Source organism: Hyposmocoma kahamanoa, unplaced genomic scaffold (assembly GCF_003589595.1).
Source record: "Hyposmocoma kahamanoa isolate Upper Pololo Valley unplaced genomic scaffold, ASM358959v1 78, whole genome shotgun sequence".
Lineage (NCBI taxonomy): Eukaryota > Metazoa > Arthropoda > Insecta > Lepidoptera > Cosmopterigidae > Hyposmocoma > Hyposmocoma kahamanoa.
Window position 1 is genome coordinate 2,721,910 of NW_020653945.1, and position 19,288 is coordinate 2,741,197.

General features: G+C 35.7%; 2 protein-coding genes across 3 annotated transcripts in view; one reads left to right on the forward strand and one right to left on the reverse strand.

Annotated features, from left to right (window-relative positions):
• The first annotated feature begins 2,375 nt into the window (after positions 1-2,375).
• Positions 2,376-3,935, forward strand: LOC113233448. The gene is made up of 2 exons (XM_026468588.1): positions 2,376-2,471; positions 2,942-3,935. Exons 1-2 carry the CDS (start codon positions 2,376-2,378, stop codon positions 3,422-3,424), a joined length of 579 nt encoding a protein of 192 aa, XP_026324373.1. The 3' UTR covers positions 3,425-3,935.
• Positions 3,936-4,048: 113 nt separating this feature from the next.
• Positions 4,049-19,288, reverse strand: part of LOC113233447 (multifunctional protein ADE2) — a 57,236-nt gene continuing 41,996 nt past the window's right edge. Inside the window, exons 1-9 of one of the 2 annotated variants that reach the window (XM_026468586.1) lie at positions 16,392-16,467; positions 15,240-15,327; positions 13,322-13,525; positions 8,403-8,660; positions 7,528-7,653; positions 6,608-6,693; positions 5,274-5,442; positions 4,486-4,703; positions 4,049-4,277 (exon numbers count right to left, since the gene is read on the reverse strand). In XM_026468586.1, the coding sequence (XP_026324371.1) occupies positions 4,080-4,277; positions 4,486-4,703; positions 5,274-5,442; positions 6,608-6,693; positions 7,528-7,653; positions 8,403-8,660; positions 13,322-13,525; positions 15,240-15,327; positions 16,392-16,445 (1,401 nt within the window). In that variant the 5' untranslated portion in view covers positions 16,446-16,467 and the 3' untranslated portion in view covers positions 4,049-4,079. Of the gene's footprint in view, positions 4,278-4,485; positions 4,704-5,273; positions 5,443-6,607; positions 6,694-7,527; positions 7,654-8,402; positions 8,661-13,321; positions 13,526-15,239; positions 15,328-16,391; positions 16,468-19,288 lie in introns of those variants that run through there. The other variant, XM_026468587.1, reaches the window with a different exon arrangement.

Consider the following 19,288-nt stretch of genomic DNA (forward strand, 5'->3'; position numbering starts at 1 on the left):
AATCCATTATTACAGACATTTTTTGCATCTTCATTTCGACCACTGTAGGTAGATTGTAAACTTTAAATTTTTCATATATAGGGAGTATTTTGCAGTGGTGGAACAAACTGCGGTAATCGTCTTGGTCCTTTAATTTAATTTTGGAAGGCACTATAGTTTTTAGTATTCTTAGCTGCAATCTGTAAATTTTATTAAGGTGACCTTTGAAATATAATTAAGTTGCAATTATTAGTACTAACCTTGATATAAGTTCTTTTACTAACATACTATGGATATTGTATGGTCCGAAATCAAGAATTATTATTATTATTTACAAGTTAGGCTGTAGCTGGTAAGTCCGTATCCAATTATTGATTCTCCAAGTGATATATACAGGTTGCGTAAAGTAAGGTAAGGAAGTTTATTTTTTATTACGGGAAATTTTGCAAGTATAGCTTTTAGTTTACTACAAACTGTATTGATATGTTCTATCCATTTCATATGATTATCTATTGTAAGTCCTAGGTACATTTGACTATCCACAAATGCTATGTAAGGGCATGCAATATGCATGATAGTGCGGTTTCATTAATTGAGTGTAGACCATTGACTTACAAATAAATGGACGATGGGTCTAATACAAAAACCACGAAAAAAATGTCCCAAGTCAAGCTATTCGAAATTTAAATTGTAATGTCATCGCAGTATCGCGCTGTCAATCAAACAAATGAAGACTAAAGCGGAGTTTGGCGCTCTGTATATGATTTTAGCGCCTTACAAGTGCGGACACTTTTTAGCGCGGACCCGACGTCCATATAATTGTAAGTCAATGGTGTAGACACTTATGTTCATATGCAATGAGTTTAAGTTCTAGACTTGAATTTCTATTGTGGGATGAACTCACATACATAAACTTAGTTTTATTGGCATATATAAATAAATGTATAATTTATCAAATTTAAAACAGCCGCATCCTCATAGCCAGATTAGTATTTCCTTTTCTTTTTGAATTGAAAATTTATTAAATCCTTGGTTTCTTGGTAATTTAAATTTTTTAATGTAGTTGTTTTATCGATGAATACACATATTTACACTAAATTCTCGTAATAAACCGTTTATGAATATTATAAAATTAAAAGAAATGGATACAATTCATTGGAATGTGGGACAATTTTACAAAAATAAGAGGAATTGCTACAGAATGACAAGGAATTCTGTAAATGAATTGCTTGAAACAGAATTGCACGATTTGGCTTTTTAGCCATTTGGCTCAAGGGGCCTTGAACAACAATGAACCGAAAAATAATCTAAATAATCACAATTTAAAATTTTGAGTTGATTTCTAGTGAAAATCGTATGTGATTACCAATATAATTAGTCCACATCCATATTCGCGTTACGATGACAAGTGTCAAATTTGGCCTCTTATTGGCGACGACTATAATGATTGGTATAACATTTTAGAAAAAAGAAGTAAAGCAGAGTCAGGACATTTGGTGACCAGCGCAGTGGTTGCACAGGACAGGTAATAAAATCCTTGAAAAAGGGACACTTGACTACACAGTAGGAAACTTGGATAATAATCAACATAAACAATCACGGAAGTTTAAGCTAACGGCTGTATAAACCGACACGGTGACAATGAATGATGTTTAGATAATTAGGGAGGTTATAACGTCAAAATCAACAACAAATGCAAAAACGTTTTGTTTTCTAATATATGACTATCTACCGCTTAATATAATAGTTAGGAGAACGAATTTCACGCATGTTGTGTTACGTAATTCAAGTTTCAACTGAAAAAATCAATAATATCGTATTCAAGTAGGATTACCTTTCCACTAGCCGTGCCGCCAGCCACGCCGATCAAGAACGGAGTTTTACTCTCGAAACCATTTGTGGTTGAATAATTTGTCGGCTTATCAGCCATTTTGTGCGTAAATATAAACCTAAACGAAACTGTTATAGCTAAAACACCACAATTCGGCGTAATACGAACACTATTTCGTAAAAATCCTGACAGTAACATTTCTAGTGTTGCCAGAAAAAATAATTTGCCGTTGTTCGAATTCGAATACACTAAGCTGTTGCATTAAAAATAATGTTTATATGACTATGAAACTATATATTTTTCTTATTCGTTAGAGAGAGGAGTCTTTTCACAAAGTAAACGATTTTGAAATACATATATAAGTAAAGTACAAACAAAAATCACAATATTTCCAGTATGGGTTTTGGGTTAAGTTAAAAACAATATATCGCCAATACATTTTATAAGGGTAACCCACATAACTTCACTTTGGGTTTAGATCGGAAGTAAACAGGTTTGGTTTCGGTTTGGAACGTAAATTAACTGGTTGTGGTTTATATTGCTTACAATTATTTTTCTTAGAAAAATGGGTCGAAAGAAGTTTGATGCTGTTCATAGGTATTTTTCATATGATCCAAATACACAAATAAGTAAATGTGAACTTTGTGGACGTGACTTGAAGGTAAGTTATTATGTACCCATAATATATTTTGACATGCAGTACGTTTAGTACACATGACGGTTCCAATATTCAGGTTTTAACAAGGAAATTAAATAACACTTCTATGAGTAAGTCTGTTCTTGCGATATTTATTAGTGTTTGAGGTTACAAAAGCAGTGCATAAGTATCCAGACGATGACCACATAAATAAAAAGACAACACTTTTAATTACAGGAAGATATTTATCATTTCCTTTGGATATAATTTTTGGGACCGGTTTTTCAACCGGTTTAAGATGTTTTTTATTTGAGTTCGATGACCTATACGAAAAGGTAGACTTTCGAAATGGTTTCGTTGATCTGTTTTTATTGTTTACCAACCATATTTTTTCCACACGACTAAACTTACTATGACGGTGATCTTCAGTTACAGTTGCACATAAAGTAACAAACAACAAGTGGTTTATAATATAATTTAACATTTTCTTTCAGGGTTGCCATTCCTCCAACTTGAAAAATCATATGGTAGCACATCACCCTGAAGATTTTGCTGTCGTGAAAGCATTGAATGTAAGCATACGAAAAGATAATGGTGAGACCAGCAATACCGCCACTACTACTCAATGTAGTCCTAAAGATTGCAAAACCGAGAATGGTTCGGAAAATAGTGAAGATGGCGCGGAGTGGCTGGATAGTGAATTCGTCAGTTGTCAAAATACCGCCGATAAGCCAACTTCTTCGCAAACAGATGACCACGGTGTTGACACTCCTGTGCAACATCAACACACAGTATCAGCACCAAAAAAATTTAAAAACAATAACAGTTGTTCCCTGAATGTCAGTGGATCAAATAGAGATAGTATGATGGAGAGCAATATGTTATTTGGAAAATTTATTGCTGCTGAGCTTGGGAGATTTCAAGGAAAAGAACGGTACATAGTCATGCAGAAAATTATGAGGATATTGATGGAGTAAAAGCAAATGTCGTAATTTGATTAATAGAACTGTACTATACTTTAAGCGGTATTATATTATTTGTGCTCTTAGTATAAAACTAAATGTATAAATGAAGATTCTGATAGCGTGAAAAGTTGAATTGAAATTTCAAGTATTTCATCAAATATATTTTTTAAATAAAAAAAGTATCGTTTTAGACATTAATTCGGGAAAAAATGTAACCACTACATATATAATACATATGTATAAAATTCAGCTTAGAATCTCGATTAACTCCAATAGTATCAGGAATGACGATTTTTAAGGCATACCAATTAAAAATACTTACCAATTTTAAAAAACATTTATTTTCGGAATGTACGATAAAAAACGTGGTGCATTTAATAGTGAGATTACATCCCCATAAACAATGCCTTGTTAAATAAAAAATAACAATACAGACAACACTCTACGGCAAAAGCAAAAATATCCTTTGAAGTTGAACATTTTAGGTACCCAGGTACGATGACATCACTTGTAATCATGTATCTTAATATAGTAAAGTTTATACAGCAACACTTAATACAGTTACGGGTAAAAACCGTTAAAAGACTTGTACTTGTACACTTAATATTGAATAGCCATAAAAAGTGACAAATGAAATGGTAATACTTAAAAATCAAAATTAATGTTTTCAAAGGGTTAAGTTCTGGAGTTTCTTGTCGGCCTGCCTGAGTGAGTAGGCCATCTCTAGTTGTTTGACACGAAGACGGGCCCACACAATGTAATCCTGAAGACCAACGATCTGAGCCGCCATTAGTGCAGCGCTGTCAGGGTAGAGCACTGTGGCGCAGCCCAGTCCGGATGGTACGGAAAGAGATGACCAGATGTCCTTGAAAAACAAAAAGACGTCAGCTAACCTGAACAATATTTCAAAAGTACATGGACTGTGGTAACGTAAATGGGTCCATTTTCTGCCAAGTAAATACACTTACCTCCACCTACTAAAATCTGCTCTGATCACAAGCGCCCTGTATTTTTAATAATGTATTAAAAATGCAGGGCGCGTTAATTTAAAAATAAAATAAATGTTGACTAACTTGTACAAGTTTCTCAGAAGGCGGTGGGCAGTTAATAACAGGGTATGAAGTGTTGCCAGAAAGTACAGGTCCAAGTCCATTGGAGCGGCCAGCCACTGCAATGAAAACAAGGGCGCCATGCGTGTCTTCATATTGCTGCATGATGCGAAGGGTCTCTTCTGTAGCCTTGTGGGCAGATGTGACGCGCAGATCTACATCGAGTCCGAGTTCACGACCAGCTGAAATTTTGATACCCGTATTATTAATATATCTTACATTAATTTTTATTTAATTATAATGTCTTTGACGCACATAAGGCGTTCCATTTCTGGTATCATTTTGTACGGACAACGGCACATCAGACTACACATTTTTGTTTGAGAATCGCCTCCAGTGCGACGGAACAAGATACGTCAATGTGTAGGTAGCTTGATATGCTGGCGTGTACATACAAATTTATGATCAGTTAATAATAATAATAACGCACACACTCAACATAGCCCCGCACTAGGGAAAACCCTGTGTCGCGGGTGCCATGGACACACACACATAGACAACCACAAATTACACCCAAACTCACGAGAGAAATATTTCTCCCGACCCGGGAATCGAACCTGGGACCTCTGCGTGGCAGTCCGGCGTGGTAACCGTTCGGCCACGGAGGCTGTTTATATTTGTAGTTTATATTAATAGAATTCATCTAAAGTAAAAAGGTAAGACAATTATACAATAAAATGTATAAAGACTTAAAGTGGACACCAGAATACAATTTTCCAACAGTAATTTTGTAAGGTTTTGACAACTCTTACCCTTGGCGATCTTTAGGCAATGTTCCTGATCAGCTGGGGATCCCATGAAAACAACCACCTTATGGTGGATATTGGGTTTCAGGTGGTCGAGCTGCTCCTTTACCCAATCGAAGTTGCGCTTCACAGTGTCCAGATCCGCAGCTGTCACTGTTGTCAGGTTTCTGTAGACCTGGAATTAGTATTGAAACGTTACAATAATGTTTATTGTGGAATAACCTTTTATTGTACAAAATGCGCCTGCTGAATGTTAAATTCATTCCATATTGGAAATGAAACTATTTTTTTGGATCTAATTCGCGTATATTTATCTTTTCAAGTAAACTAACGTTTCGGGCTCTTTACAGATACCATGATCACGGCAGACTCCTAAAAAAATTTTATCAATTCCAATGTATAGCAGTGTACAGCAATGTGAAAAAATTAAGTACACTATTTGGGCATAGAGGTCTATTATGAAATGAATAGTTAACTAGTTAATTCACTTCGTCGCGTTTGTATACGATAAGATGTAAAAGTATTTGATTTTAAAGTTGGGTGTTCTATTTCACTAATAACATCACCTAACACATTTTTTTTCTGGGCTATCAATATCATTTTTAAATCAATTTAATTGGTTCTAACTTAAAAACATGAAAATGCCTTAGTTCACTACAAGAACTTTGCTTTTGTGGTCAGGACAGCAAAAAGTTGAAAAAACGTACAAATATTCGGATTTCTCTTTATTGAGAGTCATTAAGGGAACATTATATATCAAATCAATAACCAAAATTCTCCAAATTGATGACAAAGAACTTAGAAATGTGTAGATTTGCGAGATTATGCAAATACTATGTAAATATGCAGCCATGTAAATAACTCTGCGACAGCCATAGCAATATTTAATAGCAATTTTTGCTCAATTAAACTGAACCTTTTACAAAATTAGTTACAATAAATCATGTGGTACAGCATACCAATATCGTCGTATCTCATCCAACATGACGGCATAAACGAACAAGGACACAAAAACAACATTTATAATCAGTCTGTGCCCCTTGAACCGTGATATCGGTTGAATGATAGTCACATGATGTAACAATCACCTGATTGATGGCAGTATGAAACTTTAAAATAATAAATTTTAAGAACCTTCCAACCCGCTCTAAGAATTGTTTAAAAATTTAAAAAAAGTGACGTTACTTTATTATTAATACCGGTTAGACGTGTTATAACCGGTATCTAAGTGTACGATTTGTTTTCTTGTACACTTCTAAAAACTAAATTCTATTTTCCATGCAAAAATGTATTATTGTTACCAGTAATAATGCAACTGAAGCTTAATGATAAAAGGTTACCTGTTTATCAACCATTAATCTCTTGTCACCGGAGGGCCAAAGTCTCCAGGAGTCGGAGTCGATGACATCACCGACAACTATGGTGCCTGTCAAACGATACACAAAACATTCCGTTAATATTATTTGAATTAGGTATTTGCTTTGGGCCTAAAAAGTAGATTTGCGAAAACATCAAGTTTCTGATCATAACGAATTCGCTTAATCGGTCGTTCTCGGACATCGAGTATATAACCAGAAATAGAGACGAAATATCATTTAATTTGTTGACAAACTATTCTGCCAAATCATTACTGTGACAACGGCGCTCCGATTGGCCAGCCCGAAATCGAAACAATTGACGGGTGTTGTCAATTTAACTGCCTCCGTGACCGAACGGTTACCATGCCGGACTGCCACGCAGAGGTCCCAGGTTCGATTCCCGGGCTGGGAGAAATATTTGTATGGCCTACATTTATTTCTCTCGTGAGTTTGGGTGTAATTTGTGGTTGTCTATGTGTGTGTCCATGGCACCCGCGACACAGGGTTTCCCTAGTGCGGGGCTATGTTGAGTGTGAGCGTTATTTAAAAAAAAAAAAAAATTGTTTCATTTAAATCGACCAGTTAACTTGAACTTTGCTATAATGGACGAAAATTGCAAAATTACATATTTGATTACCGATGAAAATTGATTCCGTTTGTTTTGTAATTAGATGTTTTGCTGTTTTTCCCCACACCATCGAATGGAATAGCACACCATTGTTAGAGATATTATTTTTATTACAATAAATGCAGAATATTTTTGGAATATACCGAGACGTACATATGTATAGGTCAATTGTTGGCGCTGTCTATATTTCACTGCAAACGAGAGTTGATATTTATAAGATGTATCACTTATTTCGTCTCTTTTTCTGGTTACATACTCGATGCAAATTATTTACCTTCAGTGTCAATTCCAAATTCGATTTTCATGTCAATGAGGGCGCAGTCGCGAAGAGCCCACGCTTTCTCCAATACCTCGAATACAAGGATCGTCGCACGACGCATGTAGTCCACCTCAGCCTGACCTGCGAAAAAATAAATATCGTTTGTCCGCTTAATAAAAATTGTTTTCCGCAAGGATCGCATTGATTTAGTTTTTCACATGTATACTTCGGTGATTCATTCAACAAAATACTGATTTTGTTGTTATTTGATACGATAAAGGTTGCTTTTGACGATGTGAAATATCTGACCCTATGGATAAGGTATATTAGATCTTATTCTTTAGCTGTTATTTTCCTGTTTTTTTCAGAAAACGGATTAATAAATGACCAAAAAAAATATCGATTACATTGACTGCAATAAATGATTATAAAAAAATACCCACCTCAAAAGTTTATGGAATTACATCTAAGTATTTGCCAAGTTTATTTAAATTGGTTACCGGAAGTACGTGACACCGATTTCATCCCCTATTTTAACACCCTTACACATTGACTTACAATTGTAAGTCAATGCCCTTACACTTAATATTTTCTTCAAATTTAAATGGGATCAATACTGGGGTATCTACTTTCCAACCAAAAAGAATCACACAAAATCGGTTCAGAAATGCCGGAGGAATCACGTAACGTTTTTTTGTACATACAAAAAAATATAGTCCAATTGAGAACCTCCTCCTTTTTTAAGTCGGTTAAAAACGACAAATTACCTGAAACTTTGTTACGCGTCTGTAAAAATGTCTTCCGAAGTCGTAATGTGCGTAATTGTTGTTGAACTTGACAGGAAAAACAGTAAAGTACAGAAATATTTAAATCTATTTAAAAGAACTTACCGATCTCCACACCGTTAAACTTGAATTTGGCGCTAACAATCTGTTCTTCAGACCATTGAGGATCGTGGTTGGCATCGTCCTTAAAGAATGTCTCCTGCTTAGGCGGGCAGAAGCGGAATCCCTCTGGCACTCCTGGGTTACGCTTCAAGAAGGACCCCGTAGCTAAACGACGTGTAACCCACTCGATAGGGATCATGTCGCATTTCTTAGATATAAATGCGGTAGGGGATACCATCTTGACAAAGGCGGTTTTAATGCCTAGAAAAAAAAAGAAGAGTGAGTGAGTGAGTTTCTTTGACAATGTCGATAAGACGATTTGTTGAATGAAGAGATTTTCACCGTATAATCCCATATATATATTTTCCTAACCTCAGGGTATAATAATTATAATATTGTAGCAACAGAGGTCCTTGCGATAGAGTTCGTCCAGAGAAGTACTGCCACCTTACATAATTCTGCCGCCAAGTAGTAATATGAGCATTACTGAGTTCAGGTTTTGAAGGATACTGGTGAAATTACAGGCACATGGGACTCGTCAACTTATGTCTCCGGGTGACGGGCGCAGTGGCAGTGTCCTTCAGACCTTTGCGTTTTGAATCTCTGAGTGGCACTGCAATTACTATGAACGTCCCGACACTCGTAAAAAAACCGTATCATAAAAGATGTAGATAGCTCCAAAACTATTTATCAAACTCTTATTAAAATTCAAACATATTTTCTTTACATTTGAAATAGAAATAGAAAAACGAGTGTGAAACTCTAGGGTTTGCTATTTGTAAATAAACATTTGTATATAATTATCATTCATAACATTTACTTCCAATATAGAGACAACCTGAAAAAAGTAAATAGGTCATGGCGTAAGTATGTTGTGGCGTTACAAAGCTAACAAAGTATTTTGTAATTTGTTATTCTATTGTTTATAGTATAACATAGTTGTTAGGGTCCTGACCCTGGCATCAGCAATGCTAGTTATGTAAACAAAAATATTATTTACACTATTTTTGGGATCATTAAGATAAGACATGTCATATCGTGCCACCCAGAAAAAATTTGCAAATCAACCTACAACCTTTCATCATCATTAGGGCTCGGATAATATGTAGTATAAACTACAAAATATGTACATATAATATGGGCAAAAAATCTTCAAATCATAAATGGAAATAAAAAAAAATTACTCTTTTCATATGGACTACGCTTCATTTAAAAAAAAATCAACAATTTTAACCATTTCAATCAAATTTTCGTTACTTTTATTGTTTTTTAAAAATTTTGAAAATCAAAATTTTCTGTTTGGTTGAAACAACGCTTTGTACTGGCTGAATGACTTTTCGACGTCACAGGATGTGACTGGAGCAAACTTTTTTGCACAATTCCGCATGTCAGTAGGTCACGTCTAGGTTGTCTTCTAACCTTCCGCACAATACACTGTTAATTTTTTTTTAGTGTATTAAAACGATTTTCTTTTTCAAGCACGCACGCAACTATAATTTTTTAAATTGAATAAAATATCATGTAATATTGAAAATATGGATTATTGCAAGTTTCGCGTAGAAATATGGTCTAAATACGGAAAAATATGTCGTAATATCACTCGTTTTTATACTAAATATCATTATTTACGTAGAAAACAAATCCAAGAACATCAATTATTGAAATAAAAAATATGTAATTACGTATTAATCCGGGCCCTAATCATCGAAAGACGTTTCGTCTACAGCTGGATGTAGGCCTATCAAAAAAGATAACCGCAACAACCGGTCTTGCGCTGCTAGAATCCAGTGGATTCCAGCAACCTTCACCAGACCATAGTATCACCTTGTGGGTGGTCTGCCCTAGCTGCGTCTTCCGGTACCCGGTCGCCATTTGAAGTCTCTTTGACCCTATCAGCTATCTGTTCTGCGAGAATTGTGCCACGCCCACAGCCGTTTAAGTTTTTCAATTCTTAGGGTCGTATTCCAACTCTACTTAATACTCAAGTCAGGACTTGAGTATTGCAGTGAGCACTGAAAATCATACTCAAGGCCTTGCCATTAGGGTGGTATTACCAGTGCTTGAAATCATACTCAAGTCTGCTCAAATCCTGACTTGAGCATTGAGTAGAGTTCTGAAATACGACCCTAAGAGTGGTATATACGGGGACTTTTAGCAGCGATGCAAACGCAGTCTTGAAAGCGCGATTTATAGGCGATTGCATCGATGCAAACACGCGACTGCGTCGATGCAAACACGCAACTGCGTCGATACAAAGACGCGACTGCATCGATGCAACCACGCGACTACGTCGATACAAAGACGCGACTGCATCGATGCAAACACGCGACTGTGTCGATACAAAGACGCGACTGCATCGCTGCTAAACGGGTACTTTTAGCTGCGGTATACCTTTACACACCACTCTTAGGAACAACGTGGTTTGCTCTGGTTCTTTTGAGGGTATCCTCATTTGTGATTCGATCTCGCAATGAAACTTTACAACCCTTTAATTCATTCAATTCATATAAGTTTTATAGATAGACGTTAGACTATTCGCTTACACTTTCGTTTAGTTTAAATAATATACCATGAACACAAAAAATGGGTTTGAGAGATACTTAGATTTTTTCCGGCAAAGGAAAGAATCTTCTCGTGTATGTTACGCATTGCTGGGGCGAGGCCATCGAGAAACACGGTGAGGCACTGGCCGTATCGCTCGATATCTCAAAGGCCTTCGACAGGGTTTGGCATGCAAGTTTGCTGAGCAAGCTTCCTGCTTACGGCATCCCTGCCGACTTTTGCAGCTGGATATCAGATTTCCTTGGGGAACGGTCGATTCGAGTAGTCATTGAAGGCTGCTCATCTGACTTGATGGCTATTGATGCTGGAGTTCCTCAAGGGTCTGTTCTCTCGGCGACTCTTTTCCTGCTACACATCAATGACCTATTGGTCCCGGGTATAGTTGGGTATGCAGATGACAGTACAGTTACCGAGAGATATCTGTCTAGCGCAAGAGATGGCAGGGAAGATATTCGTTCGCTGAGAGAGGCTATGGTAGAGCGAACGAACCTGACCTTAAGTCTTGTTGCCCAGTGGGGTGACAACAATCTGGTCAGCTTCAACGCCACCAAAACGCAGGCCTGTCTTTTTTCCGCAAAAAGGAGTCCATTTGATCTGACTCCTACTTTTCGGGGTATATCTGTCCCAGTTACCGACCGCCTAGAGCTTCTTGGCATGACATTAAGCGCAAACCTCAACTTTGGCGCTTCTATAGAGTCTAAAGCGCAAACTGCAGCCAAGAAGCTGGGTATCCTTAACAAGGTGAAGCGATACTTCTCGCCTGGACAGCTTTTAACCTTATATAAAGCGCAGGTCCGGTCTTGCATGGAGTATTGCAGTCACCTGTGGGATGGCTCAGCGAAATAGCAACTAGAGGCTCTTGACTCGATTGATCGCAGAGCCAGGAGGCTTATTGGCGACGATGAGCTCGAATATAAACTTCATAGTTTAGCCCATCGGCGAAAGGTCGCGGGTCTGTCGGTTTTTTACAGATTATACTTCGGAGAGTGTGCCCATGAGCTCCACCAGCTCATTCCATCCGCCCCCTTTTACCATCGGACATCTAGACGAACGGCGGGATATCACCCTCACCTGGTTGATATTCCTTTAAGACGTACTAAGCGCTTTTCGTCATCTTTTATAATGCGCACAGCCCGTGACTGGAATTCCCTGCCTGCGTCTATTTTTCCGAGTACATACAACCCGAATATTTTCAAGGTGCGATTGAATAGGCATCTTCTGGGCGAGCTCGTACCAACGTAGACCTCATCTTTGCTCTAGGGCTAGGTAGTGGTCAAGAGTACGTCCATTTTTATTAAAAAACAAAAAAAAAAAAAAGAAATTATTGTCTTTTTCAGAAAATGTCCGTCCAGAGGCAAAACTTTAAATTTAAAAACTATTAAACTGAAAATTTTATATTCCTATTACAAATAGCACGTTGTGAATTAAAACGACACCATCATTATATAAAACTCGCTTATTCAAGATTCTTTCTCAAAAGCCCAATTTTTCGATTAGTGCCAGCAACGTTTTCAAAGTGCGAAATATCAATTACCATTGATCAGATTAGGAGTTAGAACCGTATTTGCGAGTTAGTGTGACCGCATTACGGTCAATAATAACACGGTTACGGTTGTATCGCACATTGAAACCAATGTTGTCACTAAACGAAAATCTGAAGTTTTGAAATTTGAAACTTATTTTCAGAAACTTTAACGGACAGAAGAGAAATGTTCTCAAATAGGAAATGAAACTATTTTTCCGGATTTAAATCGCGTTTTTTCAAACAAACCTCGTTTGTTTGAAATTTTTGAAGAAAAGATTCGTTTGTTTGAAGAAAAGATTTCTCTCTCAAGAGAACAAGTCTATTATGCGTAACATTATAAGCACGGGTCTCCTTTAAATAGAGGGTTTAACGCCAATGTTAGCTGCGCTGCGCTACGCTGACCTAACGCGGGTCTGAGATTTCGATTTGCGAAGCTTTTTTGCTGTTTGCGAAAGGTATTTACTACGAAAATAGTTACCCTAAGTGTATAAAGTTCCACTGCCTCTCACAATGAGAGGGCTTGGGTTGTAGTTCCCAAGCGTTTCCCAATGCGGATGGGGAACTTAACATGCGTCATAAAATTGCTTTGCAGATATATGCAGGGTTGCTCACGATGAAGTGAAGGTAACTTCACCGAAAAGTTCATGGTAAATTTCAAATTAAATTTCGCTCATAAATTCCTATAAACTTAGAGGTGCAAGGCCTGATTCGAACCTACGGCCTTTGCTTGAGAGGCGGTAGGTCAAACCGTTAGGCTGCTACGACTTCACATACCGCCACACTGGTTCGAACTAACGACCGTTACCGCTCTAGAAGTTGCATATGTATTACTTACCAGCAGATTTAAGGATCTCAAAGACCTTAGCATTGGTCTCATTGGAGATCGCGGCCTTGCCAGCCATGTCATGAGCCTTGACGCCATCTCCCGCTGTGATTCTGTCCTTGCTCAGAAGCAGGCAGCTGCCAGGTACATCGGGAAGATCGAATACTTGCTTGGTTTTGCCTTCGATGATGAGGTTGCCCAACTTATAGCCTCCAACTGAAAAATAAAACACTTCATAAGGCTGAGGAATTGAGAAAGACGATTCGGATAATAAGTCCGCTTACATCAATGGAAGGCAAATATATCGTATGAGGGTATGTACTTTTAATGCGAATATTATTGAAAGAATGACGTGGATTTAGAAAATATCGTGGACGGACCGAGTGTCCAGAGTATTACAGGTGGTGAACAAGAAATTAGAGATCTTGAGTACTGTCAAAAAACGCACGCTAAGTACGAGTTCTGTAGAGAGCGTCTCACAGATATGTGACACGGAGGGAAAGCACCTATTTTAAAAATTGTAGATAGAATGTTTTGCTTTTCTTTTCTTTTTCCAACCCTTTGAAGTTCGCTGCCTGTAAATTTTCTTATCTTGTTACGATGAACATTCGAAATAATACCTACAGCTACGCCTCAATTCCGTTTTTAACTCGTCCACACTGTCAAATTACTTTTTGTATACGGATCCATAGAAAAGTACGAATATCGACAGTTGTTTAACTGTCACTGACAGTTGTTTAACACATTAAAATGCGTTTTGCTAAACTTACACATATACAATTTCATAGTATTCATATAATTTAAAATAATGTTCCTTGTAAGGGATTAATCCTTCTATCCTGTCCTGTATTTTTAAACTGAGATTCTTTTGTGAGTACGTATGTTATCCTATTAAAATAGGGCTCTTTAAATCGTGAAAAGGAAATGGGATGGCTTGTATAAGTCCTGTATTTTGAAACAGAGATTCTTTTGAGAGTAAGTACCTATAATCTTCTATGGAACATTATTTTAGATCGTGAAAAGGCAATCACCTTTTTCACAGTAGATGTTAATAATGCCTACTCGACCCATAATTATGTAACAATTATTTATTGTTTGTCCTCTCAAACACAATATCTTAATAACTTCGTTACTTTTAAATGCTACTAAAATTGCGTACAGCACCCTAGTCACCACAAAAACAAAAAGAACTGACATTAGTTGTAAAGAAAACATAAGTATTTCTTGTGATCGCTAGGAACGCTGCAGAATTTCCATACAAATTAAATACTTTGCGCAGTCGTTAGCGACTATCGTATCGATACAGTATATTCATGGTAAGTACAGCTACTTACTATTACTACCCTTAATTTTCGGTTCTCGAAAATGTTAAGCTGTCTCCACAGAGATACATATAATATACATATATATTTTAGTATAAGAAGACTGAGGAAAAAATCGTGGCGGTTACACATCACACCACACACAATACCATCTATTTCAGAAACGTTATGTGCAATTAAATACATTTCAATGACTATTTTTTATTAAATTATTAATTCCGTTTCAATGTTAAGACCTTTAGAATTAACGCTCATTGCAATTATCAATATGTTTTTACTAAATTATGAAAGTCCTAAGATACCGGTATCATTGCATATTAAATAACTTCAATTAAACCATGGAAGTTGAAAATAAATAATAGTAATTGTGTAATAAGCAAAATAATAATGGACTGATCAACTGTTAACAAATAAAACACAAATACTAGAATCAAGGCCGTGTGGTTAAATTCCTTGTGCGTAGAATGGTGCGCAGTAAAGTAAAAATGCCGGGTATAATCCGACTAAATTCAAAAGGCAGAGTGCTGACCGGTTGTTAGTACAGAGGTGAAGCTTTTTAATTTAGTACAGTAATAGTAACAAACGAAGAGTGAGAGGAAGAAACTTACCTTCTTTGGGATACGACATTTTTTCGTTTTTAGAAGCGGGAGCAACAATGAAGCGGGTTCGCAGGCCAGAGGGGATCGCGCGACAGGTCTGCAGCCCAACAAGAGCCTTTTATAAAGTTTTCACAACTAGCTTGCAAGAAGACCCACCACGTGCTCGCTTACGCACACGACCGGTTGACTTTTTTGATAACAAGGCGGTATAGTACGGGTGCGAGGATTTGGCACTGGTAATATAATTCATATTACAGTAAATTTACATATAATTTTTTAAAGCTTAGAAAAACTGAAAATATCGATTGAATTTTATTGTGTGACGTTAAATAGTCGATAAAAAGATAAATGGATACTTAAAAAATAATATAAATTTTTTAGGAAAAAGTTAACAGCACATAAATAATTTAAAATTCGTGAACAAATAGAGCACACTGCCACGGAATAAAAATTGTCACTTTTTAACACTGTGGCGTCGGTTACAATATACAAATTTAATAATTTTGACACTATCTTTAGATTTTAAATGGTTTTAAATAAAGAATTTGTCGAAATGTGCGAGCGAAGCTTTGTTGGCATCCACCGAATCGACGAACGTTCGTACCTCAAACGATACGCATGAAACCAACTCGCTTGTAAAATTCAATTCTGCAGCGATGGTGCCGAAGCACAGATTTTGAATTTCGATATGTGATTGGAGATAATTGGGTCAATAATCCTTATGATAAATCTATAGAGTTTCTTGCTCATTCTTGATTTGCTTTTCTATTAAATAAATATTCTTTGAGTTTATAACGCCGTCTTAGCGAGTGAATACCTCACTTGCGATTTCTATGTAATTACTTAGTATTACTATTGCTTTAACGAAATCGGTGAAAACGAGCTATGTAAAGATACATAACGAAGGTTTTCACTCTTAAGCGATGTAATAAATATTCAATTGTAAAATTTTGCAAACGCTAATGTGCAGGACTGTGAAAACAGACAAATATAACATAACATATAACAATTGCTGCGTTTCCGCACGAAATCGACATTCCACCTAGTATACAAATAAATAAGAAAATTGTCTCGGAATTAAAATCGCATCAACGCTCAAAATGATGCGGTTACCATATACAATATTCGTATTTGCTCGCACACAGCATCCTTCTCACTTACACAGTGAACTTCAATCAAATTCAAATACGACCATTCAATTATTTCTTGAAACATTACGTTACTTGTCGCTCCACTGGGCTCCCAGAGTGTATTAACTAAGTTTTAATTGAAATTTCTAATATTACGTCTTCCTTCAAACTTAAAACAACAAATATTTCTAGGTAAGTGTTTTCATAATAATAATTCACTTTACAAATCAGCTGGTAGTCAGAAACAGGTAATTTGAAAAGAGAACTCAGTAGTGCGACGAATTATGAAGTGCTCGTTTTGTACAGTTGTTCTATTATTTGAAGGACATTTTAATTTGTCTTGGTTATGTTATTTGGCCCCACATGGCGTTTAATTTTTGCTTTTTTGCAGAATTTTCTTTGCCTCTATAACCTGGTATACTTCCTTGTTTAAAAACAACAATTTCCTAGTTTTATGATTTTATAGGCATATAGGCCAATCGACCTGGTATTATTACATACATGTAAGTAACTTCTTAATAATTGGTTTAAATAACTTTTTTAAAGTAATTTTTCAATAGCATAAAACTTGAATCTTTTATGTCTTTCTCAGTCCAGCCATCTAAGGTTTGATCATAGACCCTCTGGAATACTTTGGAACTTCTAATGATAAAGTTTAAAAATGTTTATTTATTTTCTTTTTTAAACATTATGTTATGTGGTAAAGGAAAAAGAGAATTTTATAGGTACTCTGATTGACAGAGACCCCATATTGAAAGACAAATAATGTCCCAGTGTTGGGTACGGACATCCATAAAATTAATTTTTAATATAAGTAAATAGTTTATTCAGAAAAACAATTAATAATTAATAATAATTAAAATAAATTTGGCTAAAGAAAGGTCTAAGCCATACTCACCATGTGGGCACAATTTAGTTTCATGGCCTACACGGATTCGGTTAAAAAAAAAAGTTTAAAGGATGCACTGAGACAAATGACTAATCTTCAAATTTCCTTATAGAAAAGCGCTAGGCGAAACTATTATACTATTACATAAATATTGGAATTTAGCAAAAACTTTTTATGTTCTTCACAATTTTTTCAAATTCTCAAAGACGGACTGTAATTAAAAAATGTGGTCTGTTTATCTATGTGTGTATTTATCTGTAGCACCATAGTTCTTATATGGACGAACCAAATTGAATATTTTGTAACTATATAGCTTGGCTGAGTAATTATCCGAAGTAACCAATTTCATTTGCACAAATAAATTTTATCAAAAGATGTGTAGTAGTGGTGAAGTGTGCAAAAGCATCAGGCAAGAAAATCTATGCAGACATCTTTTTTAATGATTGATTTTATTTCCCTGAGAAATAAAATAAATTAATATTTATAATAATTATAATAAATTAATCTGAGCTAACACAAATCAAATACAAATCTTATTTATTTGGTAGTTTCATGTTGGGCTTAAAAACTAGAGCATTAAAAATAAAATTTAGCTACTTATCTTTTATAACTCGATTTACTAAAATACTTTTATTTTGTATTGAAATTTGGACTGACCATTTTTAACCCGTGTTGAAGCATTATTAAATATTTTTTTGTACCTATTTATTGTTAAATTGTAGTCAAGTTAGGGGAAAGAAACAATAATTACAGGTGCTTGTTATATTTCAAAATCTTTATTATTTAGTACATACTAGAAAATTAAACTCAAATATAGGTGCGTATACAAAACTAAGTCGGCCTTGTTATTGTATGTATACATAAATGTTTTCCTTTTTGGCACAAGTTAATGTTATTGGCCTCCAGTGGTGCCAATATGTACTTCAGACGAATCGCCATTTTTTTTTAATAAATTTTCACCCATTTATTTGGGTGAAAATTTATATAAAAGTTTGCCTTTGTCAGGTTTCACATGGGTTTCACTATACAGCCTCTTCCAGCCTCTACCAAGTTTTATTGAAATCGGTTACCGGAAAGTGCGCAAACCCTGATTCATCCCCTAGTTCGCCACTATACGGGACTTGACACAGGAGATAATAAAAATCGGTTCTCACTACTCGAAAGTATATTGAGAGAAAAACGCCTTGAATTAAAGAATAGCAAAATCAACCATTAAAATAATTGCTCATTACACTAAAATTTAGGTGCTATTTATAAAAATGCATCTTCAGGCGTGAACAGCCACCCTTAGAGGTGGATGATTTTCTTCAAAATTAAATGGGGCCACTATGGAGGTACCCTCTTTCCAACGAAAAAAGAATCCTGAAAATTGGTTATTTTTGTAATTATTGGTCACAAATACCGGAGTTATCGCGTAACATATATGTACACAAAAAAACATACAGTCGAATTGAGAACCTCCTCCTTTTTTTAAAGTCGGTTAAAAACGTTACACTTTTACCACAATGTTAATGTGTAGTTATAAAAAGCAGTAAAAATTTGCAGTAAGTATAGTTTTATTTCCACCCAATAAAAGTATATAAAAATTTCAATTTTTGAAATCTTTCCTTTTATGTTTTTTGTTTCAATTTTATTGAAGGATGAAAAACAATTGTACAAGGTCAGTATATATTTCTACAGGGTCAAGAACAGGTTAAGCTTGACACTTAAGAATTAAATTCAACTCAATGCTGCTTACTATAAGTATGAGCCAAATACAAAAAAAAACAAAGATTTATGTCTGATACAAGTAGGTATAATCTTTGCTGTTTTATGTACAAGGTCAAGAGCACGTCAAGCTTGACACTTAAGATTTAAATCCAACTCTATGCCGCTTACGGTAAGAACGGTTCAAAGTACAAAGTGTCAAGCTTGACGTGCTTTTGCCTGTCCCTATCATTTTTTCTTTTCTTTTTAAATCTTTATTTATTTAGTACTTTTGTACAAAAAGAAAATGTACATGCCAGTTTAATCGTATCCTAAACTATAGATTACATGTC